Source organism: Capsella rubella, unplaced genomic scaffold, assembly GCF_000375325.1.
Source record: "Capsella rubella cultivar Monte Gargano unplaced genomic scaffold, Caprub1_0 scaffold_2, whole genome shotgun sequence".
NCBI classification, from domain to species: domain Eukaryota; kingdom Viridiplantae; phylum Streptophyta; class Magnoliopsida; order Brassicales; family Brassicaceae; genus Capsella; species Capsella rubella.
The window spans coordinates 1,356,765-1,383,930 of record NW_006238922.1 but is presented as its reverse complement, the minus strand read 5'-3'; the positions used below and the strand labels follow the sequence as shown (position 1 = coordinate 1,383,930).

Below are 27,166 nucleotides of genomic sequence, written 5' to 3'. Positions count from 1 at the left end.
TAATTTAAGGTTTGGATCAGATTTTCATTAAATGTAAAACTTTTTGGTCATTATTTTTTTTTTATATTTATTCTTTGTTAAATAAAAATACAAGTTTCTGCATGTTAGATTGGTTATTATTCCAACTGATCTTCTTTTGTGGTGTAAATTTATTTACTATCCAGTGTACAATCTACATCTTAGGAAGAAAACACATTTTTTTTTGCATGGACAGTAAAAGAAGATGTTACGTTCACTTTTGATTGGACGTGATGGAGCTAGAGAGCTCAAATTCACAATAATCATATGGAACTAGGAAAATTTGGTGTAATCAAAATATCTTTGTAGAGGAAAGGAAAATGAAGTTTCTGTCTATATATGCCTAGATATTACGATAATTTGAAATCTTGTAGAATGGCTAGTTGGGCTACTCTGATGACTGATAGCCACAAAATATATATATCTTCAAAAATAGATTTGTATCACTCACACTATGGTCTTATCTTTCTAGGGGATTTGATTTTGACCACTAAAAAGAGTACAACAAGTCTTCTATGCAAGTCTCGAAGGAAGGAAGACAAACGTTACTCATGGAATCTTATCCTTTCTAGATTTGCTAACTAAGGCCAAATGACCAAATAAACAACGAGAGGTCCTCTTTTAAGTGTTTATTCATTTCTGATAAACTACCTACTAATACCACCGACTCAAATGACTTTTAGCTTTTATTTTCTTTGGTTGATACTAAAAAATGTATAAGCTTACATCAGAAAGGCTTTGAGACCCGAGTACGAGTGTGATTTTTGTATGATTCCGATTTTAATAGTTAGTAATTACAAAAAATGTGGTTTTGGTCAAAAGTAGTGGTGTACCTAAAGCTGCAGATCAATGTTTCAAATTTTATTTTATTTTATTTTTTTCGCTAAAAATTTAGTGAAATACATCCTTGGTCTTTTTCAAATATTTTTGTTGATAAAAATAAAAATAAAACTATCTTTTCTTTAAAAAAAGGTAAAAGCAAAGTTAGGAAATGTTTATTTATTATCCTAGGTATATTATTCGTGATTCATTGACATTTAATGCTAAAAATAGAGCATGTCACTTAGAAATGATCTCTTTATTCTTTAAATTATACGCCAAATATTATAAATTAATTAAAAGTTCTCCTTTCTATTACTTTAAAACAATGGATTCGTTTTAAAACTATTTACAAAATTCTTAATTAATAGAAAACTTATTTTTGACATGTAGCATCTTACTAGCAGAATTTGTACACGTAAAATCTGATTATTCATGATTGACCAACATTTTCCCGAACAGTATTTATTTTAACACAAATTGTAGGTCATATAGTTTAATTGAAAAAAAAAATTGTTCAAGTTAAAAAATTGTTCATGTACGAAATTAGCCATCTACGGTCACCTCACCTACCACAATTTCTAGAACCAAAAATATACAAACAAGAACCAATCAGCTTTTCCATATAGACAATTTTAATCGCTATGTAAACTTTTTTGGACAACACTCAACTAATTGCCCCCAAAATTTTATTACTTATAAAAACTCAGCTGCTAAGGCCAAACAGAGTTATCTGGTGTAACAGTTTGAGAAATATCGTTTTATCGAGTCGTAACCCTCATGGGCCTCCACTTTTGACGTTACGCTCTTTATCTACTTTTGTTGTTTTCTATATTTAGTTTGGAGACTTTTCAAGTTGCTTCTTATATATCATACTCAAATATTTGACAACTTCTCATATATGTAGACCAAAATATTACACGTTTCTTACATGTACACATATATAAAATAGTATTTACAAAATCTTTGAAGACACACAAGAGAACCAAAAGAACAATGAAACCTTTAACCAGTTTCGTATTTATCATAAGCTTATTACAAAGCTTATTAGTTCATGGTTCTGGTCGTTATCATCATCAAACTTCTTCAAATAACATTTTAGAAGATTCATCTTCAATTTTTCCTTCTGATTTTCTCTTTGGTACAGCTTCTTCTGCTTACCAGGTACTTATATATCTTCTTCTTTCCTTTTTGATATTTTAATAATCAGTTTTCTTGAATCATTTTCTAATATTTAAAACTTGATGTAATAGTATGAAGGTGCGTTCTCGACCGATGGAAAAAGTTTGAACAATTGGGATGTCTTTACCCATGAAAACCCTGGTATGCATTTTATCTTTTCATAACATTTTTTTTATATTAGTCAAACATTACCTTAGTATTTTGGTTATTCACTTTATCGATTGAGAAGAATGTATTGTATTTTGCTTTCGATTTAGTTTAGCTTAGAATTTTGTATTTTTACATGGGAATTTCAGGGAAAATACTTGACGAGAACAATGGAGATATAGCTGTGGATCAATATCATCGATTTATGGTTATTTTTCTTATTATAATTTCGTTTCCTTCTATTATTTGTTTTCGTCAACTTCTTTTGTTCTTATTATATTTCTGATATTATTTTATATTATCTACTATTATATGCGTAGGAGGACATCCAATCGATGAATTTCCTTGGAGTGAACAGTTATAGATTTTCTATTTCTTGGAGTAGAGTTTTACCTAGTAAGTCTTTTTTTTATTACCTAAATCAGTAATTAATTTTTACTTAAACCAGTAATTAATATTTTACTTAAACTAATAATCACCATTACATTGCATTGCTTGGTAATAAATTGAAAAGATTATAAAATAACAAAAGCTTATTACATTTTGTGAAACAGGAGGAAGATTTGGAGAGATTAATTATTCGGGAATAAAGTATTACAACATATTGATCGATGCTCTCATTAGTAGAGGTCCGTTACTTGTCTCCTCCGCTATCTAATTAATATGGTTATCTATAATCACATATTTAAAATTATGCGTGTAGTCTAACTTAATATTTTTATGTTTGTTTCCACTAATTAATCATTATCCAGGGATTAAACCATTCGTGACGTTAAACCATTTTGACTATCCTCACGAACTCGAGAACCGGTTTCAAAGTTGGCTAGAACCCGAGATGCAGTGAGTGGTTAACTAAACTTAATTACTAATTAATATTAACCCTAATTAATTAGTAACAATAAAATGCAACTTATGAACAGTTTCTGTTTTGTTTTGTTGGTTTGCCTTTTATTTTTGATAGGATTGAATTTGGTTATTTAGCTGATTTATGTTTCAAGCATTTTGGGAACCGAGTTAAATACTGGACCACGCTAAACGAACCAAATCAACAAGTCATCTTAGGCTATGTAACGGGTTTATTTCCACCGTCTCGTTGCTCCTCACCGTACGGGAACTGTACTAGGGGGAATTCAGAAAATGAACCTTTCATAGCCGCGCATAACATGATCCTTGCACACGCTAAGGCAGTCAACATATACCAGACCAAATATCAGGTAATAAACCCTTCTATATATACATAAAATCTGATGTTTTGTTGTGAATTATCGATATATGTATGTATAATGTTTTTGGTAGAAAGAACAAAAGGGAAGCATTGGAATTGTAGTACAAACTTCATGGTTTGAACCCATTAGTGATTCCAATGCGGATAAAGAAGCTGCTGAGAGAGCTCAGTCATTTTACTCGAATTGGTATGAGATCGTATTTTTTAGAAATGAAGTATAGATCATTCACCTATACAATATATGTTATCTAATTTATTTGTATTCTAACATATATACTAGGATTCTAGATCCCGCCATATATGGGAAATATCCAAAAGAAATGGTAAATATTCTTGGAGCAGCTTTGCCGCAGTTTTCGAGCAATGAAGTAAAGAACTTAAAGAACTCAAGAGCAGATTTCATCGGTGTTAATCACTATACAAGTTACTTCATTCAAGATTGTTTGATCTCTACTTGTAATACCGGGAATGGAGCTTATAAGGCCGAAGGATTTGCTCTCAAATTAGACCGAAAAGGCAATGTTTCTATTGGAGAACTTGTAAGTACATTATTCATTCGCAGCTTGTTATATTCAATACTCACGACTATATTCTAACCCCTTTATAAATAAGTTTTATGGTTTCAGTAACACTTGTTTTTTTTGGTATGATATATAGACCGATGTAGTATGGCAACATATTGATCCGGAAGGATTCCACAAGATGTTAAATTATTTAACAGATAGGTATCCAAACATACCAATGTTCATAACCGAAAACGGTACAAGACCTCTAAGATTCAATCAATGATCGATTTTTAAATTTTTGTATGGACAATTATATATCATTAATGGCTTGAAGGTTTTGGAGACTTGCAAAAACCTGAAACAACGGATAAAGAACTTCTACATGATACAAAAAGGATACAATACATGAGTGGATACTTGGAAGCTTTACAAGCAGCAATGAGGTAATTAGCTAGTGATCCAGTTATGAATTTTGATCAATACATTTGGTTAGTATTTTGAACTACTTTATCCAATGCCAATTCGATAATAAAGTTGTGTTTTTTTATTTTATTTTGTTGTGGTAGGGATGGAGCAAATGTGAAGGGATATTTCGCATGGTCGCTATTAGATAACTTTGAGTGGTTGTATGGATACAAGCTTCGGTTTGGTCTATTCCATGTTGATTACACAACTCTTAAAAGGACACCAAAACAATCAGCTTCATGGTACAAGAACTTTATCGAAGACCACGTGAATAGAAGAGGTAGCGCTTGTTGATGATTAACAAATAGTACATTATTTTTTTTTTAATTCGTATTCATTGTCAAACAAAGTCAAACTACAAAATTGTTTAAAAATATAAAACTTATCATTGTGAAATGATTAAAGTTTGTTTTTTTCTTCTTAAACTGAACGTTTGATGTGTTACATGATTATTTGTCTAATGGTACACGATAATTTAATAAACGTAAACGAGTATCGAAGAACACGTGAATATATATATAGAAGAGAAAAGTACCCATACACGTACACGTTTATTGGTTGAATAGTAATCTATTGAACATTTCTATTAATATGATATATATACTTCATCTACGTATTGCTTACAGTTAGTGAGTTACAGATAGACTATGGATTTAATTAAACAATCTAAAGAAAAAGACAGAATAACAAATGATAACACAAAATGATATAATAGCAAAATGGGTTGTAATCAACAATGTACATATATAATAATATGGTTGCGTGGTTGATGTGTTCCTATGGTCTTTTTACGACAAGATCGTTTCTAGGTACATAGAAGTCAACTTATCTGCCATATAAACTGTATAACAGTTAAATCAGGTTTGGTTTTAAACTTCAAAATTTGTTATATAGGAAAATATAAGTTTATTTACCACCTTTTCAATAGACAATTAAAAAAGTTTGCGTGGTTGAGTTAATCATGGTATGGTCGGTCCACATCTTTGATAACTTGAAATCTTCAAATTTTATGATCATTTCTCTGAATTTATCTTCTTATAGTATAGACCTACAAAAGAAAATAGATATATACTTCAAATCTTAAATCAAGAGAGAAAAAAGTTGAATAAGAAGAAGAAGAAGAAGAAGATGTTAATTTATAAATCTACTAAGATCATCCTTTTTTCTCTCCTATTTTTCATATTTCTTGCAGTATACGTTACCTTGTTCTGCGAAAACTTTTCAGACACTGAAAACTTCAAAAGAAGTAAGTTGAGATACGAAACTTCCAAAGATAGCTACGAAGTAAAGAGAAGCCACGTCACAAACCCTATCCTCCTCAGCCGCCGGACCATCAACTCCTTAACCAAAACGGTCAACAATCTCGGCCGGACCACCACTTCTTGTTCGGAACCGTAAGTGTTTTTGTTTTTATTTGCTTTTAGATCTCTCAGTATGTTGCAACAGAATTTGAGTAATTGTATAAGAGATCAAAGTTTTGAATTAGTCGTGTCATAAAATTGTAAATTATGGCGACGGTTGTTAAAATATTTAACACGCGAGTAATATTAAAACATTTGTAAATGAATTATGTTGGTTGTTCAAATCTCAAAAGTTGGATAACACTAATTGAATAATTTTTTAAACCGTCAATAACATGAGATTTTAGTGGGAACTTATTGTAAACTAGTAGGTTTTTTTTTTTTTTTTTTGGAACAAAATTATAAACTAGTAGGCTATAAATCATGAAAACGTTATGTTTCTTTAATTTTCTAATATCCAAATTTTCATAATCTCTTCAATTTTATAAAAAGGTATCATTTTACCATTTCTACACAGATTAATAAATAATACTATAAAAAATTGTGTTATTCTTTTGTTAAAACAATAAAACACTTTATGTCTCTAATTAATAAAATGATCTACATACCTGAATTAATAATACAAAATGATACTTTTTCTGAGACAAAAATAAAGTTCAAATATATATATATATATATATATATATAATTTGTTTTTGTTAAACGAAAAGAAGATTTAATATAAAAATATATCATAATATCAGAAAATGTTAACGTAAGAAATTAGATGGAGTTGGTAGGCACGAGTTCATCTCTTCATTTTTTTTATGATAATTAATGCATATGTTCAAATACCTTTTAATTAAAATATAAATGAATTCGGAATGCTTTATCTTCATTTGTAACCAAATTGATGTATAGTTTATGATATTTAAATAGTTTGAATATATTCGTAGTAGGTAGAAATTTGGGAATTTTTTATATAGTAGACAAGGCTGCCCCAAATCTCAATAATGCATTAAAGCAATTCTGCAATTTTCATATAAATATAGACACGTATAGATAAGAGTTCGCACCAAACAGCAGAAGACAAACACAAGAAAGAAAACAAAAAATGAAATGTTTTGCCAACTTTGCAATTATAGTTTTATTACAAAGCTTATTGTCTCCACTTTACAGTTCATGTCTTCATCAAACACCAAATGATTCATCTCCATTTCCTTCTGATTTCTTCTTTGGCACAGCTTCTTCTGCTTACCAGGTTTCTTTTTTTTTCTTCTTCTTCTCTCTAATCATATTTTGGAGTTAATTTATGATTTTAGTTTTTTTTTTTTTTTTTTGGATGTATGCAGTATGAAGGTGCTTACTTAACCGATGGAAAAGGTTTGAACAATTGGGATATCTTTGCCCATGAAAACCCTGGTATGTATGTAAATTTTTTTTGGTTTAGATAAGCTAAACAATATGGTTTTAATGTTTTGAATGAATCTTGTTGTTTAGTTCTGGGTTCAAAGTAAGTTTGTGGTGTTTCTATGTGAATTAATTTTTTTGTGTATTCATGCATAATTAGTCATAGTTTAACTTTCTTTGATTGTTTGGGTGGCAAATTTAAAATTTTATAATTGTTATGCATGTTTGGTTCATTGACCATATTATATATTGGAAAATTCAGAGAAAATACTTGATGGGAGCAATGGAGACGTAGCTGCGGATCAATATCATCGATATATGGTTAAAACATTTTCATATTAATATTCTGTGCTTCAGTTCATGTTCCCTTATAATATATATTTAAAAATAAAATAAAAATTGTTGTTTACTTTTATTATTTTGCTTTGAAAAATAGAGATTTTTATTATTTTAAATCATCTATATTATATGATTTTTCTTCTTTATTGTTTTGACATCTATCTACTTTGTATGAATACAGGAAGATATCGAATCAATGTCCTTTCTTGGAGTCAACAGTTACAGATTATCGATTTCTTGGTCTAGAATCTTACCAAGTAAGTCATGATTTGTAATAGCTAAATTCAGATATCTAAATTAAACTGATATTTTTGCTTGGTTATTTTTTTTTTATAAATATGGTTTATCTTATGAAATACAAAAATACCTTTGGATTTGTGAAAAAAAAACAGAAGGGAGATTTGGAGGTATTAATTATAAGGGAATAAAGTATTACAACAATTTGATCAATGCTCTTATTAGTAAAGGTAATATTTTACATTTTTTTGGTACTTGTTAATTTATTACTCCGAAAGATTAATAGTTTAATACATTTCATGTAAATGGTTACAGGGATTACACCATTTGTGACGTTGAACCATTTCGACTATCCTCAAAACCTTGAGAACCAGTTCAAAAGTTGGTTAAGCTCCGAGATGGGGTGAGTTGTTAACTCAAGCCTCTAACTAAATTAGCTACCATTACTAACTAAAACTGATTCTTTAGTTGTTTTTTATCAGGAAAGATTTCGGGTACTTAGCTGATATATGTTTCAAACATTTTGGAGACCGAGTTAAACATTGGATGACAATAAACGAACCAAACCAACAAATCATCTTAGCTTATCAAAAGGGTATATTCCCACCAGCCCGGTGCTCCAAGCCATACGGAAATTGTACTCAGGGGAACTCAGAAACTGAGCCTTTTATAGCCGCACATAACATGATACTTGCACATGCGAAGGCGGTTCAAATCTACCGAACCAAATATCAGGTAACAAGCCAATAATAATATCCATATGATTCTTAACTAGCTAGCTAGTTTTGTATGTACTTATACCTTATATATACGCTGTGTTTGTAGAAAGAACAAAGGGGAAGTATTGGCATTGTGGTACAAACGTCATGGTTTGAACCAGTAAGTGATTCCATTGCGGATAAAAAAGCTGCAGAGAGAGCTCAAGCCTTTTATTCTAATTGGTATGTTATGTTACAATTATGCATAACATAACAAAATTCATATCATCATATATGAGTTATACGTATAGTTCATATACTCATTTTCTTATGATATGATGTGTTTTGAAATATGTCAGGATTCTAGATCCCGTTGTGTTTGGGAAATATCCGGAAGAAATGGTGAATATACTTGGATCAGATTTACCGCAATTTTCGAGCAGTGAAATGAATAACCTGAAGAACTATAAATCAGATTTTTTGGGTATTAATCACTATACAAGTTACTTCATCCAAGATTGTATGATTACTGCTTGTAATTCTGGAGAGGGAGCTTCTAAAAGTGAAGGTTTCGCCCTCAAACTAGATCGAAAAGGCAATGTCTCAATCGGGGAACTTGTAAGTACATATGTTTATGCTGGATTCCTTAATTAGTATCTTATAGTGTTTTCTAACATAATTTTTTGAAATGTTTGGTTTCTTTGCACATAAATAGACCGACGTAAATTGGCAACATATTGATCCTGATGGATTCAAAAAGATGTTGCATTACCTAAAAATTAGGTACCACAACATACCAATGTACATCACCGAAAATGGTACATTCACCTAACTTTTCTTTAGGTTACATCATCCAATTTACTTAAACATGGAGTTGAACAAATCATTAACGACGGCTTTACAGGTTTTGGTCAGTTGCAGAAACCCGAGACAACGGTTGAAGAACTTCTGCATGATACAAAAAGGATACATTACTTGAGTGGATACTTGGATGCTTTGAAAGCAGCAATGAGGTATATATGTGAATTATGTATTTAGTTACGATACGAACCAATTCACATATTTTGAATCTCATCTTAATGTAACTTATTTGCAAACTCTTATGTAGGGATGGAGCAAATGTGAAGGGATATTTCGAATGGTCACTGTTAGATAACTACGAATGGTTGTACGGATACAAGGTTCGGTTTGGTCTATTCCACGTTGATTACACAACTCTGAAAAGGACACCAAAGCAATCAGCTTCGTGGTACAAGAACTTCATCGAACAGCACGTGAATATAGAAAATCAAATAGATAAATAAATAAATTGTAAATTCATTAATTATGATTGATTAGTTAATGTTCGTAAACAAAGGAAGTCAAATTAAAGTAGGAAGGTTTGATTAAAAATCTTCTCATTGTTGTTTTATTTTTGATTGTGTATGATCTTATGCATAATTGTTTTGCTAATCTTGCAAAAGAATTTTAATACGAAGATTAGTGTTTATGATAATTTGGGTACGTACACATCTCTATTAAGATTATTTTATGGAAAGAATAATTGTTTTTTTTCTTTTTGAAAACAGGCTTGGAAATAATAATTGTTGTTAGAATAAATTTCAGACTCCCCCAAACTTTTAACATTAAATTTGAAAATTGGATATTTGTTTCAAATATTTGTTTTAAGAACCACCATATATATATGATATATTGATGCAAACATATCAAAGTGCGATAAAATTAAAAAAAAAAATTATTATAGTAGAAACTTAATATTCTTACATGACACGTAATTAGTTTCCACGAAAAAAAATTTCAGAGTGATAAATACTGAAATGTTGGTTTAACCCATAGGTTCAAAGTTTTTTTTTTTTTGTTTTTTTTGGTTGCTAAACTGATAGATTCAAAGTTCAAACATATGAAACTATAGTTACTACTATATAGTAGAAACTTAATATAATATCATGACATTTGAAACGAAACCCAATTCTACATGGGCCTGGTTTGGTTTTACATGATGGTGCACAAGCCTTTGGCTCTTCTTCTTGTTGCTTCTATGGCTCTTAATCTTCTTCTCATCTTTATCTTTAAGTTTCTTTTGTGCCAGATTAGTTAAAGCTGCGACTCTAACAAGATAAGATCATCATGGGGTTTTTTTTTTTTTTTTTTTTTATAAGGACCATCAGATTTATGTTTTACTAACGTAACACAACTTAATGTGTTACAAAAATAAATATTTTTAGTTACAAATATTGATCATAAAATTAAAATCTTGAGGATGAGGAATTTGATACTTTCATTAATGAGGAAAACCATATGGGGAAGAAAAGTTGATTCTTTATTAATTGCGTGAAACGAACATAATTTACAACTACAGTATAAAGAAAAGAACAAAAATCTACTTTGCTTTTGCGTGAAGGATATAAGAATTAGATAGATGTAGAAGATGACTTATTTATATATAGATGTAGAAGATGACTTATTTATATTTTGTAGATATATACTAAAGAAATATCAGAATTCAGAAGCATCCATGGATTCAATCGGTGAATTTCACAAGGTTGAAGAGGATGGTAAACTTATTTTGGTATATCACCAGTCCTTACCACAAACACAAAACCTAATCAAACACCCTTACCATCCCGAGCATTCTCTCCAATGTTGCTTTCTTTTTGTAATTTCTTCCAATATTTATTACTGTTTAAGTTGTGGACAGGAAGCAAAAGATCTGGTATATTATTGTAACATATGTAAAGTTATAATGCATACAGACTGTGCGATGAAGCCGATACCCTTCATTGTAGACCAACCAAAAAGCCATGACCACCCCCTCACTCTTTTCCCTAGGCAAGCTTCATTGACTTGCAACGTTTGCGGTTTATTAAGAAAACATTGTCCCACCTACATTTGCATTGAATGCACCTTTGTTGCTCACAACGATTGTATATATGCACCACACGTTATCATGATATCACGCCACCAGCATCGTATCGCTTACACTCCTTCTCTTCGGTTAAAGAATAGGTCTTGTGGAGTTTGTCGTCAAAGGATCGATTGCGATTATGGTGCATATACTTGTGATAAGTGTAGTAATTATGCTGTCCATTCAAGATGTGCTCTAGGAAAGGATGTTTGGGATGGAACAGATCTCAAAGGTGTTCCAGAAAAAGATGTTACAATAGAAGATGTCAGTCTTTTGAGATGATATCTGTTGGAGTTATACTTCATTTTCTTCATGAACATCATCTCCAACTCGATTTAAGCATAATTTATGATGAAAATAAGCTTTGTCGAGGGTGTGTCCTTCCTATCTTTGAAGGTAGATACTATTCTTGTAGGGAGTGTGAGTTCTTCCTCCATGAAACATGTGCAAAAGCTGATCGGATAGTAACACATGCATTACATCCTCATCCACTTACATTAAAGATTGATTGTGGATATCCTACAGGTTTCTTCTTCTGTAATGCTTGTTACCGTTTCTCTGGTGGTTTTGTCTATCAATGTCCGATAAAGGAATGCAATTTCGATCTTGACATACGGTGTGCTTCAATTTCTGAGCCGTATGATTACAAAAGACATGAACACCCATTGTTCCTAGCTTTAGATCCAAAAGAAAAACCTTTATGTCACATATGCAAAAAATCATGTTACAAGCAATTGAATTGCATAGAATGTGATTTTATTGTATGCATGGAGTGTGCTACCTTACCATACGAAGCAAGGTATAAAAATGACAAACACTTTCTCAAAGTTTTGTGTGGAGAAGAAGTATGTGATAAAGATTGGTGCGAAGTATGCGAATGTAATTTAAAAGATACAAAGACAAATGTGTTCTATTGGTGCAATGACTGTTGCACTACTTTACATATTGAATGTTTATTGGGTAAAGACCCATATATAAAGCCTGGTCAATTCTTAAAAGTATATGAGAAGGAGGTTCAAATATATAAAACCTATGTTTCTCGACCATTATGCGATAATTGCAAAGAGCCTTGTCAAGGCAAACTATTAAAGAGAGACAACCTTACAGAATGTTCTGTGAATTGCGTCGCTAAGATATTTGAGGGGGTCCATATTGGGAGAAGGAGAACCAGAGGTAAACCGAGATCGACAGTTGAGAAGATAAAATGAAGTTATGGAAATAAGAAGATATTATTCTGGAAGATATGTGATAAATGTCAATATTAAGTTTATGAAGATTAACATTATCTCTAGTTATATTATTTACATTTATGTTTATTATAATCTCTATGTAAGAGAATGTAAGTTGTAACATTTCATTTACGAGAGTCTAATATAATTCTTCTTTTGTAAATATATCTGTATATAGTGTATGTTGTACTTATTTGTTGATAATTAATGGCGAACAGATTCTCGATTAAAGATGGAAGAGAAAGAAATAATTTCGATATTTATCTGCTTATAGTTTTCTATGAAATATATATATATATATATGTCAAAATCAGACGGAAAAGGCATGTATATGTTTTACTCTGAGACAAAATAATACATTAAAATCCATTTTAACCAAAATACAACAAAATCAATTTCATATTAAATAACATTGGATTGTGTTGTACTTTATCAAATACACAACTGAATTACAGCATATTTCACTTTGACTTTAAAATACATCTAACTCCATTAAAATACACTATTCAATAACATCTCCTAAAAGGAGACGTGACTTATAAAAATATAGATTTTGGAATCGATAAGGTTTTAGTTTAAATTAGTAATATTTTTTGCTAATATATACATAGTGTGCATATACACAGAAAAGACAACACCAAAAGTCAGAAAGGCAAACATAAACACACGAGAGAGCCAGACAATATGGGGAATTTAGCCATTTTCGTATTTGTCATCCTAGTACAAATTAGCTTAATGCATAATGTATATTGTTCATGTCTTAATCAAAGTTCTATAGAGAATGTTTTACAAGGTTCATCTCCATTTCCTTCTGATTTCCTCTTTGGCACAGCTTCTTCTGCTTATCAGGTACAATTCCATTTATTTTCTTTCTCTTTTATATCTTTTGTATTCATTAGTTCATTTTATTACAAAGCTATACTGATTTTTGGTTACTTTTTAATTTGGATGCATTTGATGTAAATAGTATGAAGGTGCCTTTCTTTCAGAAGGAAAAGGATTGAACAATTGGGACATATTTACCCATGAATATCCTGGTATGTGTTGCTTTTTTTGGTTTGATTCGGTTCAGTATTGGTTAAGATTGTTTAGTTTTGAGAAAAATCATGAACAAATGCAAAATTTAAACTACTCTAAACTGATTTGTCCTGGCATTTGGAATATTAGCTTCATCAATGTTATTTCCATTTTCAAGCAAGATAATAACAATGTTTTATTATATTTGATATTCGAGTTTTGTTTATTACACTATAATATTTAATTTTATATATGTGCCCAGAGTTGGTCATATCCGATCAGGTCCTCAGGAGAACTAGTCTTCATGTATTGTTGTTATCAATTATAATATTTCACTAAATATTATAAAAGTTATTTACTTATTACAATTTGTAATTTACAAAGAGTTATATTTATATAGTCTGTTGCCAAAAAAAAAAAAATATTTCAGGTAAAATACGTGATGAGAACAATGGAGACATGGCTGTGGATCAATATCATCGATTTATGGTCAAACAACTTTATAAATAATAAATTTTTGTTTATACTTTTCTACATAGAAAACGTGATTAATTAGTTTTATATTTGTCTATACTGTGGTTACAGGAGGACATCGACTTAATGACTTCGCTTGGGGTCAATAGTTACAGATTTTCAATTTCTTGGTCTAGAGTCTTACCGAGTAAGAAGTTACTATATATTATTTCTTTAATATCATGATCAAATGATTATAATTACCAAACTGGTTATAATTATATACTACAATTGGTAACAAAAATGAAAATAATAACAGAAAAGCATGTTCAAAATATACTTAGGTAAGATTTTACTTGTGTGACAACAGGAGGAAGATTCGGAAGTATTAATTATTCGGGAATAACGTATTATAACAGATTAATCGACGCTCTCATTAGTAGAGGTAATAAAAGTGTTAATTCATAATTTATATTTGAACAAATATACATATGTATTCTGAAGATTAACTAACTGGTAAATGTATATCTAGGGATCAAACCATTTGTCACGTTGAACCATTTTGACTACCCTCAAGAACTCGAAAACCGGTTTCAAAGTTGGCTAAGCCCCGAGATGCAGTGAGTGGTTAAACCTGATTAAAATTAGAATCTCTTAAATCAATCTATAATTCTGTCTTTCGAATTTTGCAGGAAAGAGTTCATGTACTTGGCTGATACATGTTTTAAACATTTTGGTGACCGAGTTAAACTCTGGATCACATTAAACGAACCAAACCAACAAATAACTTCGAGCTATCTAAAAGGCTCATTTCCACCGTCTCGCTGCTCCTTACCGTACGGAAATTGTAGTCAAGGGAACTCGGAAACCGAACCTTTCATAGCCGCGCATAACTCAATCCTCGCACACGCTAAGGCAGTCCACTTATATCGAACTAAATATCAGGTAAACTAAGAAAATGATCAATACAATATTGTTACAAACTTATTAGTTATTTCGGTCTAGATATCGAAGAAAAAAGTATGATTTGTTTTAGGAAGAACAAAAGGGAATCATCGGCATTGTAGTGCAGACATCATGGTTTGAACCCATAAGTGATTCTATTGCGGATAAAGAAGCTGCAGAGAGAGCTCAAGCTTTTTATTCGAACTGGTATGTTCAATAAATGCTTACTAAAATCTAACATTCACATATACTAATTATTCGTCTATACTAGGATTCTAGATCCGGTTATACATGGAAAATATCCAAAAGAAATGGTAAATCTACTTGGATCCGCCTTGCCGAGATTCTCAAAAAAGGAAGTGGAGAACTTAAAGGAGTCACGATCAGATTTTGTGGGCATTAATCACTATACAAGTTACTTCATTCAAGACTGTTTGCTATCATCTTGTAATAATACTGGAAACGGAGGGTCGAAAGTGGAAGGATATGCACTCAAGTTAAACCGAAAGGGAAATGTTACCATCGGAGAACTTGTAAGCACATTTCCATAAGTTTCTCTAACTAGTATAACTAGTGTAACATTACATTTGAAACGAACCTTTATTTTATTTTATGATAGACCGATGTAGTTTGGCAGCACATTCATCCTGAAGGATTCCGGAAAATGCTGAATTACCTAAAAGATAGGTACCATAACATACCAATGTTCATAACTGAAAACGGTAAAAGACCTCACAACTCAATTAATGATCAAGTCATGATTCATATGCATTTGGAATTGTAAATTTGATTGATGCAAATTGGTATTTATAGGTTTTGGAGACTTACAAAAACCCGAGACAACGGTAAAAGAACTTCTAGATGATTCGAAAAGGGTACAATACATGAGTGGATACTTGGATGCTTTGCAGTCAGCAATGAGGTAAACATACATGTGTATTGTGAAATGAGCTAATTTGGGATTTTAATTGCATTTAGTTAAAATTTGTGCCAATTTATTATTTATCTATATCAAACTGGCAGTAATCTATTAGTACAGTAAATCTTTTGTGACTTTTGTGTAGGGATGGAGCAAATGTGAAGGGCTACTTCGCATGGTCGCTATTAGATAATTTTGAGTGGTTGTATGGATACAAGCTTCGATTTGGACTATATCACGTTGATAACGTAACTCTCAAAAGGACACCGAAACGTTCAGCTTCATGGTACAGAAACTACATTGGAGAGAACCTTAGAAGAAGATATGATTAGTTATTTCATTTGGTTCTATGCTGAATAAAAACTTTGTTTGCATGATAAAAACATTACCATAACTATAAAGAAAAGAACAAAATTCACTTCGTTTTCACGTTAAGGATCCGAATTTTTTTCATATTTTTCGTGGACGATTGTTATTGATATTAGCATAACAAATAATTATAAATGTATAATTTTGTCAGAAAGAAATAATCTCAATTAGCTCAATCCGGACAATTATCATCAAATATTTCTTATACAATTATTTCTTGTTAATTTTTTTTTTGTATGAATGTAAATTCGTGATCACCATAAAGAAACTGTTTTATAATGAATGTAACACGAAAACCAAATATTTGAAAATTATTAGATAGAAATTACAACTTGAAAATGAGATTGCTATGATATTGACACAATCGCGTAAGACTCTTTCGTATACAGATGTAACCAAAGTGGTCAACCGTGTCTCTACACATTTGACGATCATTCCCATGAGTTTGGCTGGTTTTGGTTTCTCTCTATATGATGTCTGCCAAAGTCTTTCTATGTGGAAAACGTACACAAAACAAACGTACTCAAAACTCACTTCGTTTTCACATTATATAAGAAAAGAGTACATTAACAAAGATACAATAAAGAAAAGACCGAAGGAGCTGCCATGGAGCATATGATGGAAAAAGATGGTACACTATATAGCCGTCCCATACTACAAAGTACAAACTCAAAGCCCAACCTCCTCTGGTGAAGCACTCAGTAGTGTTGAACACCTACTTCAACCTCTTCTCTTATGTCTTAGACCACGATGGAGAAAAGACTTTCACTCACCATTGCCCCTTCTTCAATCACCAATGTCCCAAACTCCCAATCGGTAATACCATAAATTACATCTGCTACATAACAGTTGCTGATGATCATGTATTACTCCCATTGTATTTGATCCGCAAGATACATATCTTGCTCCTCAAGTGGTGAAAAGCAACGAACATTGATTAAGAAAATGTCATATCTTAAATTTTGTTAAGATATGGCAAGATATCATCTCTTGACATATCAGTGTATATTCTTGTATTTACTCTTCAAGGCATACTAGTATATTCGATTAGGTTTATTCATTTGTATATAAACTCTTGATACGCCGTTTTGGCTTGAACACACAGAAAACCTTGAATACTCTTTTGGTTTTGTGACATGGTATCAGAGCCCGAACACACGCTGACCCATTAATCAATCCGGCCCGGATAAAGGCCCGATCACCCCATTAATTGATGGCCAAAAAGAAGGCCCAATTTCATCGAGATAGCTAGAAGAGCATTATGTCGAGGGGGTGATGGATTCTGTCGAGATTAATGGCTAAAAGAGCCATTATCTCGAGGGGGCGTGTGGAGAAAGATCCCACATTAGAATATGTGATGGGACTTAAGTAATATATAAAGGGTTAGGGCCAATACACTCATTGCCAATTGGTTTTGAATTGGAAGCCCATAACAAACCCTAATTTAACAAATTTTAACCATTCAGGGGCTCTGTACTACGTTTCCGTAATGTTGGTTCTTGGATATATTTCAACTAATTATTTCAAGACAAGCCAAATTTTTTGTTTGACATGTTCTGTTTTTAATGCTTTGTTAGGTTAGAATTTTTTTTCGGCTGATCTTGTTCTTATTGAATTTTCGTTAGAACACGTTAAACTCGGCTCGGCGTTTTCTAGAATCCAGATCACTATGGCAGAGAGCTGGTAACTGTTTTGCTTGTGTAATGGCTGAGAGTTACGAAATATCCAAGTAGTTAATACTTCTTTTTGGGCTTTGCTAATTTCCAGCACTAGAGAGTTCAGATCAAATTATTTGATTATTGTAATTCTGCAAATTGAGTTAAGTTTTTCATTTATTTTATTTATGTGATGTGATAAAAAAATATGTTTACATTTTAGGATGCTCTTTCCATTTTATTCCTAGAAGCCTAAACACTCAAGCGGATGATGTTATGCCAAAAGCAGCTCTCTTTGTATTTGACCCTATTTAGGGATTTCGACTAATAATGAAACGAAACTTTAGACCAAAAAAAAAAAACATCTTAGGATATGAAGTTATGAACATTAACATAAAAACGTGAATTTAGACATAAAAAAATATTGTGTTGCAAAGCGAAAAAAAGTCTTAAGAGAACAAGTTCATAATATAAACTTTAAAAAAAAAAAAATATATATATATATATATAATAAATGTTGCATATAACATAATTATTGGTAGAATGGATCGTCTTTTGTAGAAAATTCCAATGTAGTTCGTAAATCAGAAATCATGGACTTCATCTTAAGCTAAAGTCAACTATTGGAAGAGTGGATCGTCATTTGTAATTTTTTAATCCCCAGAGACCAATAATGCAGCTTATTATATTTACTTAATCAAAGACCTAACACTTCTCTACTTGAATTAAACAATTGATACAGCTTATTATTTTCACTTAATTAAAGACATAACACTTCTCTACTTGAATTAATCAATTGATACAGCGTTATTGGACAGCCAATACAATACTAAAATGCCCACGACTATAACAGATCTCAATTAATGCATTAATTGTGTTCACATCTTTTGTTACATCATTATTATAAATTTTGGATATAACTGTGTAGTTTTATAGTCACACACACCTCATACGTTAGAAAACTTAACAACTTAAAGTATACATAGTTGGTGACAAAAAAAAAATTAATAAAAATACAATATACATATTGTCAAACAATTGCAACTAGATTTGTATTCGCACGTACGTGCGGGATTGATTTTTAAAATAAAATTTGTTATTAAATTTTTAATATATTGTGTTCTTACAGGGTATGTTTGTAAACGTAACTTTTAGGAATGATATTAATATTTATAATCAAAACCCGTACCAGTTCAATATTTTGATTTGTTTTTAAATCACTCTAAACCAAAAAAGAACGATACAATTTTGTTTTGGACAGATGTACACTAAAACAAATAGTAAAAAAAATGTGGTTTGTATATTTCGAGACAGAAATCATGACCCGTGCGTCCTAATATGTCATGTACTCATTTTTTTTCATCTCATAACTATTTTAATAATAATTTACTCTTTAAGATGGTATATTTTTTCGAACATATAAGAAAATAAGTTAACGATTTAAAGTAACACATAAATGTGGGGTTTTATTTGTAGATATATTTATTCTCTATAGCGTTTATAACATAAACTAATATTGGTTTGCTTTCATGAAATTTGTGAATGTCAGATCGACAATAATGCGAATCCAGTTTGAGTGTGAACTGTGAGCTACAAACATGATTTAAACAATGAAAATAAATTAAAACATTTGCCCTCGGATAGTGTAAATATATTTTTCAATGGGTCAAACACGTTACTATGCATGCTCCACACTAAAAATATTTTTAACTCAATATAGATTAAAATAATTTGACCCGCAAAAAACAAATTTCCTGTAATCCACATTAGTAAATAGTATGTCCGCATATGTTCTTCTTGAATTCACGTTAGCTAAATTTTTTGTCCCATATTCTATCATGAATAGTTTAGTTGATATTTTGATGTATCAAATTACATGTACCCACTATTTCATGTTTATATATATATTATTAAAGTTAGAAAGTTTAAAGTGAATTTAACAATTCAAATTCATATTCATGTATCATACTTTTTATTTGATATTTGAACATTGAAATTGAATTTAGAGGGTGTATCTAAAGTAAAATTTAAAGTGACTTGAGTTTTCTTTAGGAAGTTCGTATTATTTTTAAAACTTGTTAAAATAAGTTATAGAAACTGAAGTATTAAAATATTTAAAATATGTTTTAAATGATGTATATTCATCTATAATATTAATTGTTTTAGACAAATAGGAGGTTGTCTAAAATGTTTATAATTTAAAAATCAAAAAGATAGAAAACTATTGAAAAATTTACTAACGATTGTAAGTGTGAAACTATATATTATTTTTAAGCTAAACCTATTTACGATTATCAGTATATGGACTATTTTAATACTCCATCTGTTTCATTTTAAGTTATGTTTAAGGTTGTTTCACCAGATTAGGAAAACATATAATTTTGTTTCCATAAAAATTCCATTAAATACAATGAATTCAACCAATAAGAAAATATAATGTATAATAATGATTGGTCAAAATTTATTAAATACATTAAATATTTGCATAGAAAATATTTCAGGTGGTAGTAATTATTATTGTGTGCACATTTGGTAAGTAAACATGGATATGAATTTATATTTTTTAAAAATCAAAATATAGTTAGTATTTAAAATCATATCTGTTAAGATTTAGATTCTGAATTTTTATATTGCTATATATTTAAAAGATCGCAAATATAGTTAATGTTTAATTGATTAAGCTGTTATATACCGTATGTGCTAATTAATGTAGATTATTATATATATATATAGATTTTCCTTATATTGAGTATTTTTTTAAAAAAATATAATCTGCAGGAAATTAATTGGAAAGATTGAAACAAAAGATTTTGAAAATTTAAAGATCCAAATTTTTTAAAAAAACTATCGGATGGATATGTTTTTAAGGAGGTTTGGCTATAGATTTGGGATTACATAAAATGTAATTGTTTTTTAAGATTGTATAATTTTTTTAAATTTAATGATGTAATTATTTATGTTATATATTTCTTCACATTTTATGCTATGTACAATTTTATTAGTCGCTTATTCATAATCTAACATAATTATTTTTCTTTTTAATTTTCATAAAATATGATATTTCATTTTCTAATATGTATGATCATTTTTATTAGGTGTTAGTGAATATAAATTATTATTTCTAAAAAATTTACAAAAGACATAAAACTGAAATTAAATATATTTAGATATTTTCAATTTTGAATTTAATAATCCAATTTTTATGGTAACCAAATCAATATTATTTCCATAAATATAGTAGATAGTTTTTATTTTTTATTTATTCAAATTTTTTTTTTCTGTCTTTAAATGTGTTTGGCTACCTGGTTGGAATTACATTTTATTTCATTTTTTCTATTTAATATGTTTGGATACACCTTTAAAAAATGCTCCCCTTTTAATCTATCTTAACATTTTTGAAGTACATTTTGTACTAAAATCTATTTTGGCTTATAACCTTTTATTTTGTAATATTTGCATAATCAAACTCTTGCCATTTGAATAAATAACAAAAGTAAATTTGGTAATTAAATCACAAGCAAATCCCAAAATTGGAAACCAAATATTTATTACATCAAAAAATTTCCTAAAATCCCTCTTTAATAAATCGAATCTCTTTCCAATATATTTATATAATCTTATTTGTTTTAAATTTATATTATTACATAAAATATATTTATAATAAAAATACACATTTTTCCACACATTTTGCAATTTAAATTTTTGAAAACAGACGTAGTTGACTAAATCAATAAAGGAAAAAATATATGTACAACGTCTACATAAGATAGAAAATTTTAGATAATAGTTCAAACACTTTATAAATAAGAATAATATGTTACAACTAAGCATCAACTTTGATTTCTCAATTATCCAAATTAAAATTTTTATTAGCTTAATCCGGTTCTTTATTTAAGGAAAATAAAATTTTTAAAAAGTTTCAGAATATTATAAATTTTGATGTTTTAACAAGTTTAAAATTTGATAAATATTAAAACTTTAAAAAGCTGAAAATTATGATATTTTATTTAAGTTTTATAGAATATTAAAATAATGAAAAATATTTAAACTCTACAAAAATTAAAATTATTATTAATATTTTAACTCTACAAATATTTAAAATATAATAATATTGTACATAAATATGATTGAACGGGTTTTAGTTTACATAAATATTATTATATTTTCTACGGGTTGTCTATATTTAAAATCTTTTACTGGTTAAGTTAAAATATAATTTTTTATTTACAACAAAATCGTGTCGCGATGTACCACGGGTTTACCACATATATATATGAATCTACTTATAATACAAATTTATAAAATTTTATTAAATTAAATGAAATAAACATATACAAAACTAAATTATATAAACCAACTACGAAAATGAACAACCAAAGATATATATTAAATTATGGACCCGTGGTGTACCACGGGGTAAATCCTAATAGTATAGATAAAATTAGATGTGTTGAGTGCATTTTAACTAAGAATATTCTATTAGACATCAAAGTTTGTCAAATTTTTGAAAAAAGAAACAAATCACAAAAACAGATGCCAATGATATTTTAAATAGCATGATCCAACGATTATGATATAAAAGCAAATGCTGTACATTAATTGTTTTTACTGAAAATCGTATATGATGTAAACACAATAATTTTGGTATACAAATCATTAAGTAACTTAATCACAAAAACCCATGTGCCAGGAAAGTTGACTTTCATGTTTTTGTGTATATAGATGTGGGAGAAGCAGGAAACGAACATTTATCACAGCCAAACAAATCATCTACCTAGAAGAAAAGAGAGAGCAAAAATACTATCAAAATTACCCAAAAAAACTATGGATTCGATCGGTGGATTTCATGAGGTGGAATCTCAGATGGTATATCATCACCCAAAATACAATCCCATCCCAAAATCACATAAACCAACCTCCTCCTCTGGTAAAGCTGCCTCCAGCCACAACCACTATTTTCAACCCCTTTTCTTATGTCCTCTTCTACGAATTTTAAAAGCAAACCCTGATGCTCTCAATCATCCAGTTAACTATTCACCCGAATACGTAGGCTCTACAACCACAAGTGAAGAAGATCATTCATTACTCCCTTTGTTTTGGTGTAACAACAAAGAATACGATGACGATAGTGGTTGCCAGATATGCAGCGGCTCAAATTTTGGCACAGACTATTATTTCTGTGTCAAATGTGATAGAATATTCCACAAAGAATGCGTCCAATCTCCATCTAAAATCCAACACCCTTACCATGAAGAGCATTTTCTCCAACTTTCCTACCGTCATCCTCGTGCTCCCAATAAGAAGAGTTTATGTTGTGGAAGAATAGCAACCAATCTGGTATATTATTGTACCATATGTGATGTTGTAATGCATACAATTTGTGCGATGAAGTCAATACTCATCGGCGGATTTCATGAGGTGGAAATCGATGGTAAACTATCACAGCTGGTGTACCATCACCCAAAATACCAGCCCATACCACAAACACAAAGCCCAACCTCTTCCGATGAAGCAGACAGCAACAATCAACCACTTTTTTTATGCCCTTATCCACGAGTTGGGAATGTATACTCCGATTCTCTTGTTTTCCCAGTCAGTTATTCTCTCGAATATGACATCTCTACAACAAGAAGTCATCAGCGGTATAAAGATCATTCAATACTCCCTTTGTATTGGTGCAACAATAAAGAATTTGATGCTAATGGTGGGTGCCATATATGCAGCGACTCGAATTTTGGAATAGACTATTATTTTTGTGAGCTCTGTGATGGAATATACCACAAAGAATGCGTCGAGTCTCCATTTATAATCAAACACCCTTATCATCCGGAGCACTCTCTCCAGCTTTCTTATCGCAAGTCTGATGCTCCGGATATAGAGTGTTTTTGTTGTGGAAGAGGAGCAATTGATATGGTACACTCTTGTACCAAATGTGAAGCTGTAATGCATCCAATATGTGCCATGAAGTCGATATCTTTTGTTGTAGACCAGCCAAAGCGTCATGACCATCCCCTCACTCTTTTTCCAGAACAAGCTTCCTTAACTTGCAACATTTGTGGTCTAATCAGAAAAAACTATCCCACCTACGTATGTTTCAGATGCAGATTTGTTGCTCATAACGATTGTATGTATTCTCCATCCATCATCAAGATATCCCGTCACCACCATCGCGTCTCCTATACTTCTTCCCTCCAGTATGAAGAATGGTCTTGTGGAGTTTGCCGTAAAAATATTAACGCTGATTATGGTGCATATATGTGTGACAAGTGTGATGATTATGCTGTTCACGTAAAATGTGCTCTACGGAAAGATGTGTGGGATGGAGTTGAACTCGAAAGTATACCAGAAGAAGATGATATTTCACAAGATGTTGGGCCGTTCGAGATCATATCTGAAGGAGTGATACTTCATTTTCTGCATGACCACCACCTTCGGCTCGAGGTTAGAATAATTTATGATGAAAAAAAGTTTTGTGAATCGTGTGTTCTGCCTATTGTTGAAGGTTATCGTTACTCTTGTGTTGAATGTGACTTCGTGATCCACGAAATCTGTGCAAAAGATCGCCGCAGGATACAACATGCATTACATCCTCATCCACTTACTTTGAGTGACAAGAGTAAATATGATACGGATGGCTTCAGGTGCAATGCTTGTGATCGATACTGTGGTGGCTTTGTCTATATGTGTCCGAGAAAGGAATGCAACTTCGATCTTGACGTACGATGTGCTTCAGTTTGTGAACCGTTTAACTTCCAAGGTCATAAACATCCCTTGTTCCTAGCTTTGGGGCCCGGAGAAAAGCCGATATGTCATGTGTGCAAATCAAAGAGTCATACACCATTAAATTGCATCAAATGCGATTTTATTGTATGTCTCAAGTGTGCTACGTTACCATATAAAGTAAAATATAAGCATGACACACACTCTCTCACGATTTTGTGGGGAGAAGAGGTATGCGAAAAAGATTGGTGCGAGGTGTGTGAACGGAACTTAGGAGATACAGACACAAAAGTGTTCTATTGGTGCAACGACTGCTGCACAACTCTTCATATTGAATGCTTGTTTGGGGAACTCCTATATATGAAACTTGGTCGGTTTTTAGATTGGAATAGGAAAGAGTTCCAAATTCTTGAGAAAGGTAATCCTTCTCGACCATTTTGTGATTTATGCAAAACTCGTTGTCAAGGCAAAATATTTACGAGAGACAATCGCATAGCTTGTTCTTTGAAATGCGCCCGTGACATTGTTTAAGTTATCTCTTTGTTTTTTTTTTTTCTTTTTCTTTTGACAAGAGTTATCTCCATGATACAACTTTTGTTTTGGATTCAGATGTTAATCTTTCCATTTTGTAAATTATTTAATATTTTGTTGTTTTGATTTATATATATCATCCCAGATCAATCTGACTTACAATCTTGATTCTCAAATATCACCGAGAGTTTGATCCTCCATTCAATCACCGTCTACGTACGTCCCTCTTCGAATCTCCAATAGTTCCTAATTCTAGTGTGACTCCTTGTAGAAGTCGAGTGTGTCCATCAGTCAACAGCCAATCGAAAGGTAAGGAGACGAATATGTTTTAGTGCTAATCAAGTAAAAATACTAATTATGACAGTGAGAGGATCCTAAGATTTATCTAATACTAATTATGCGAGTGGAAAATGCTGGTTTATGATCGGTATGCACTTATGATGTTGACATATCGAACCGGTTTTTAGTTAACCGATATATTTGGGAAGTTACTTCATCATGAGACACCAAAGCCGTTTGTTTGCTTACACATCCTAACTTGTAAATATGAAAAGCTCACTCACATATGTTAGTCTCATCTCATCATGGCTTTTTCGTCCAATTAACTTCTTCTTATTCAGTTTTGTTCTGTCTATTGGGGAAACAGAACAAATTGACGACGTTTTCACGTTAAAACCTGACAACTCAAAGTAGTTAAAGATCTTAATTTTGACTCAGATTCTATAAATTGTGGAGAATTGTTAAAAACATTGTTTTGTCAATAACAAATAATTTAACAGTTCTTGATAGAAATGTAATAAAGAAAGACTAAGGATCTTAACTCATCAGTGAACACTAGTTGTATAAAATAAATTTTTAAAAATGGACTGCACCGAGATGTAACCGCGAATAAAGTTCATTTTCTATTTCCAAATTGATCAAGTAGCTCAATAACTAATTTCGAAGAAGACCATTAATAAGATTAGAAAGGACAAATAACATGTTTACTCAATAATGAATTCCACGTAATTCATGTGTGAACTCATTGTAGAAGTCCTCACTCCTCAAGTCAACAGCCAATCGAAAAGGCGAGGAGACAAATATGTTATAGAGAGGACGAAACCCATGTGTAAAGACAAAATACTTTTTTCTTTTTTTTTGATAAATTTTTTTTTTGATTTAGTCTTCGGATTGGTGAAGCTGGCAATGAATGTGGAAACATACAAAAATCGAAAGTAGATATCTATAGCTAAAATTTTACTAAACTAGATTTTAAGCCGCCGTATACCGCGAAATGACATTTTAAAATGTATTCTTTTATTAATTTTGTTTGCTATTCTTTTATATATTTTGGGTTGATAATTCTATGATTTAACCCGTAGAGTATTATATGATAATTTTTTATATATATAATCGTAATTTGATCAAATTAATTAAATAAGTATAATATTTGAAATAATAAAATGATATTGACATAATATTCGTTTACATTGTATAATTTCATATTAAAATATTTTGTGAGTTATACTTATAGTAGACAACCCGTAAAAAGATATATACTCACAATTATGTAAATTCTAACACGTTCCATCACATGATACGTGCTATACCATTATCAATAATACTTTAGTACATCTATTTTTTGTATCGTTTAAGTAAAACTAGTGATGGACCCGCACGTACGTGCGGAGTTATTTTTACAAAATTACGATTTTTTAAGTAGATGTTATTTCGGTAAAATTTTGTTATATGAGTTTATTTGATAAACTATATATAGACATACAGTTGTAAAATATAGATATTGTATTACATGATAAAATTTTAAAATTACAATTTTAACATTTCTTATATGAAAATGATAAGTGATATTACGTGTTTATTTTTTAAACTAATCAAAACATTTCTAACTGTTTGCTTAGAGATGTTCAATCGGATTTGGGTTTGGATTTAGTTTGAATTGTTTTATGTGTAGTTTAGAATGGAAACCCGTCCTGTTCCTTTCCGTCTCGTCCTGACCTGTCCCGTCCCTTCCCATCTTCTATCTGTCATAAAAATTTTGTTCCATAATCGTTTCTTTTTTAAACATAATCATTTGCCAATGTTTATTATAAGAAACTT

The 27,166-nt window shown here is 30.6% G+C and overlaps 4 protein-coding genes and 1 pseudogene across 6 annotated transcripts; all 5 read left to right on the top strand.

Annotated features, from left to right (window-relative positions):
- Positions 1-1,766: 1,766 nt before the first annotated feature.
- LOC17894400 (beta-glucosidase 45) lies at positions 1,767-4,787 on the top strand. Of its 2 annotated transcripts, none has more exons than XR_002834967.1 (12): positions 1,767-2,001; positions 2,091-2,160; positions 2,316-2,374; positions 2,487-2,562; positions 2,721-2,795; positions 2,919-3,006; positions 3,128-3,380; positions 3,463-3,578; positions 3,672-3,930; positions 4,049-4,116; positions 4,232-4,340; positions 4,464-4,562. XR_002834967.1 is itself a non-coding variant. In XM_006302077.2 (12 exons), exons 1-12 carry the CDS (start codon positions 1,834-1,836, stop codon positions 4,654-4,656), a joined length of 1,569 nt encoding a protein of 522 aa, XP_006302139.1. In that variant the 5' UTR covers positions 1,774-1,833; the 3' UTR covers positions 4,657-4,787. The 2 variants fall into 2 exon arrangements, 1 of the variants encoding a protein (XP_006302139.1); XM_006302077.2 differs by having other exon boundaries at positions 1,774-2,001; positions 4,049-4,151; positions 4,464-4,787.
- A 782-nt stretch (positions 4,788-5,569) lies between these two features.
- On the top strand, positions 5,570-9,737 carry LOC17895560 (beta-glucosidase 46). Of its 2 annotated transcripts, XM_023787251.1 has the most exons (13): positions 5,570-5,756; positions 6,822-6,903; positions 6,995-7,064; positions 7,315-7,373; positions 7,573-7,648; positions 7,784-7,858; positions 7,944-8,031; positions 8,111-8,363; positions 8,454-8,569; positions 8,686-8,944; positions 9,042-9,144; positions 9,231-9,339; positions 9,435-9,737. In XM_023787251.1, the coding sequence occupies exons 4-13, from the start codon at positions 7,371-7,373 to the stop codon at positions 9,628-9,630; spliced, it is 1,278 nt and encodes a 425-aa protein (XP_023643019.1). In that variant the 5' UTR covers positions 5,570-5,756; positions 6,822-6,903; positions 6,995-7,064; positions 7,315-7,370; the 3' UTR covers positions 9,631-9,737. The 2 variants fall into 2 exon arrangements, with proteins under 2 accessions (XP_023643019.1, XP_006300409.1); XM_006300347.2 differs by lacking the exon at positions 5,570-5,756 and having other exon boundaries at positions 6,714-6,903.
- Positions 9,738-10,819: 1,082 nt separating this feature from the next.
- On the top strand, positions 10,820-12,439 carry LOC17896096 (annotated as a pseudogene).
- Positions 12,440-13,132: 693 nt separating this feature from the next.
- LOC17894518 (beta-glucosidase 45) lies at positions 13,133-16,223 on the top strand. Its single transcript, XM_006300974.2, has 12 exons — positions 13,133-13,309; positions 13,428-13,497; positions 13,908-13,966; positions 14,063-14,138; positions 14,301-14,375; positions 14,463-14,550; positions 14,623-14,875; positions 14,967-15,082; positions 15,147-15,408; positions 15,495-15,597; positions 15,689-15,797; positions 15,940-16,223. The coding sequence occupies exons 1-12, from the start codon at positions 13,145-13,147 to the stop codon at positions 16,124-16,126; spliced, it is 1,563 nt and encodes a 520-aa protein (XP_006301036.1). The 5' UTR covers positions 13,133-13,144; the 3' UTR covers positions 16,127-16,223.
- Positions 16,224-23,151: 6,928 nt separating this feature from the next.
- On the top strand, positions 23,152-25,111 carry LOC17895573. The gene is made up of 2 exons (XM_023788059.1): positions 23,152-23,460; positions 23,542-25,111. The coding sequence occupies exons 1-2, from the start codon at positions 23,186-23,188 to the stop codon at positions 25,067-25,069; spliced, it is 1,803 nt and encodes a 600-aa protein (XP_023643827.1). The 5' UTR covers positions 23,152-23,185; the 3' UTR covers positions 25,070-25,111.
- The last annotated feature ends 2,055 nt before the right edge of the window (positions 25,112-27,166 follow it).

Excerpts from the sequence above, each read along its gene's own strand:
- LOC17894400 (XM_006302077.2), top strand. The coding sequence starts at position 1,834 with ATGAAACCTTTAACCAGTTTCGTATTTATCATAAGCTTATTACAAAGC. Across the intron at positions 2,563-2,720 it reads TTGGAGTAGAGTTTTACCTA|GAGGAAGATTTGGAGAGATT; the intron begins GTAAGTCTTTTT and ends TTTGTGAAACAG. Across the intron at positions 3,579-3,671 it reads CAGTCATTTTACTCGAATTG|GATTCTAGATCCCGCCATAT; the intron begins GTATGAGATCGT and ends CATATATACTAG.
- LOC17895560 (XM_006300347.2), top strand. The coding sequence starts at position 6,757 with ATGAAATGTTTTGCCAACTTTGCAATTATAGTTTTATTACAAAGCTTA. Across the intron at positions 6,904-6,994 it reads CAGCTTCTTCTGCTTACCAG|TATGAAGGTGCTTACTTAAC; the intron begins GTTTCTTTTTTT and ends GGATGTATGCAG. Across the intron at positions 8,945-9,041 it reads ATGTCTCAATCGGGGAACTT|ACCGACGTAAATTGGCAACA; the intron begins GTAAGTACATAT and ends GCACATAAATAG.
- LOC17894518 (XM_006300974.2), top strand. The coding sequence starts at position 13,145 with ATGGGGAATTTAGCCATTTTCGTATTTGTCATCCTAGTACAAATTAGC. Across the intron at positions 13,967-14,062 it reads ATCAATATCATCGATTTATG|GAGGACATCGACTTAATGAC; the intron begins GTCAAACAACTT and ends CTGTGGTTACAG. Across the intron at positions 14,876-14,966 it reads TATATCGAACTAAATATCAG|GAAGAACAAAAGGGAATCAT; the intron begins GTAAACTAAGAA and ends GATTTGTTTTAG.
- LOC17895573 (XM_023788059.1), top strand. The coding sequence starts at position 23,186 with ATGCATACAATTTGTGCGATGAAGTCAATACTCATCGGCGGATTTCAT. Across the intron at positions 23,461-23,541 it reads ACAACAAGAAGTCATCAGCG|CGACTCGAATTTTGGAATAG; the intron begins GTATAAAGATCA and ends CCATATATGCAG.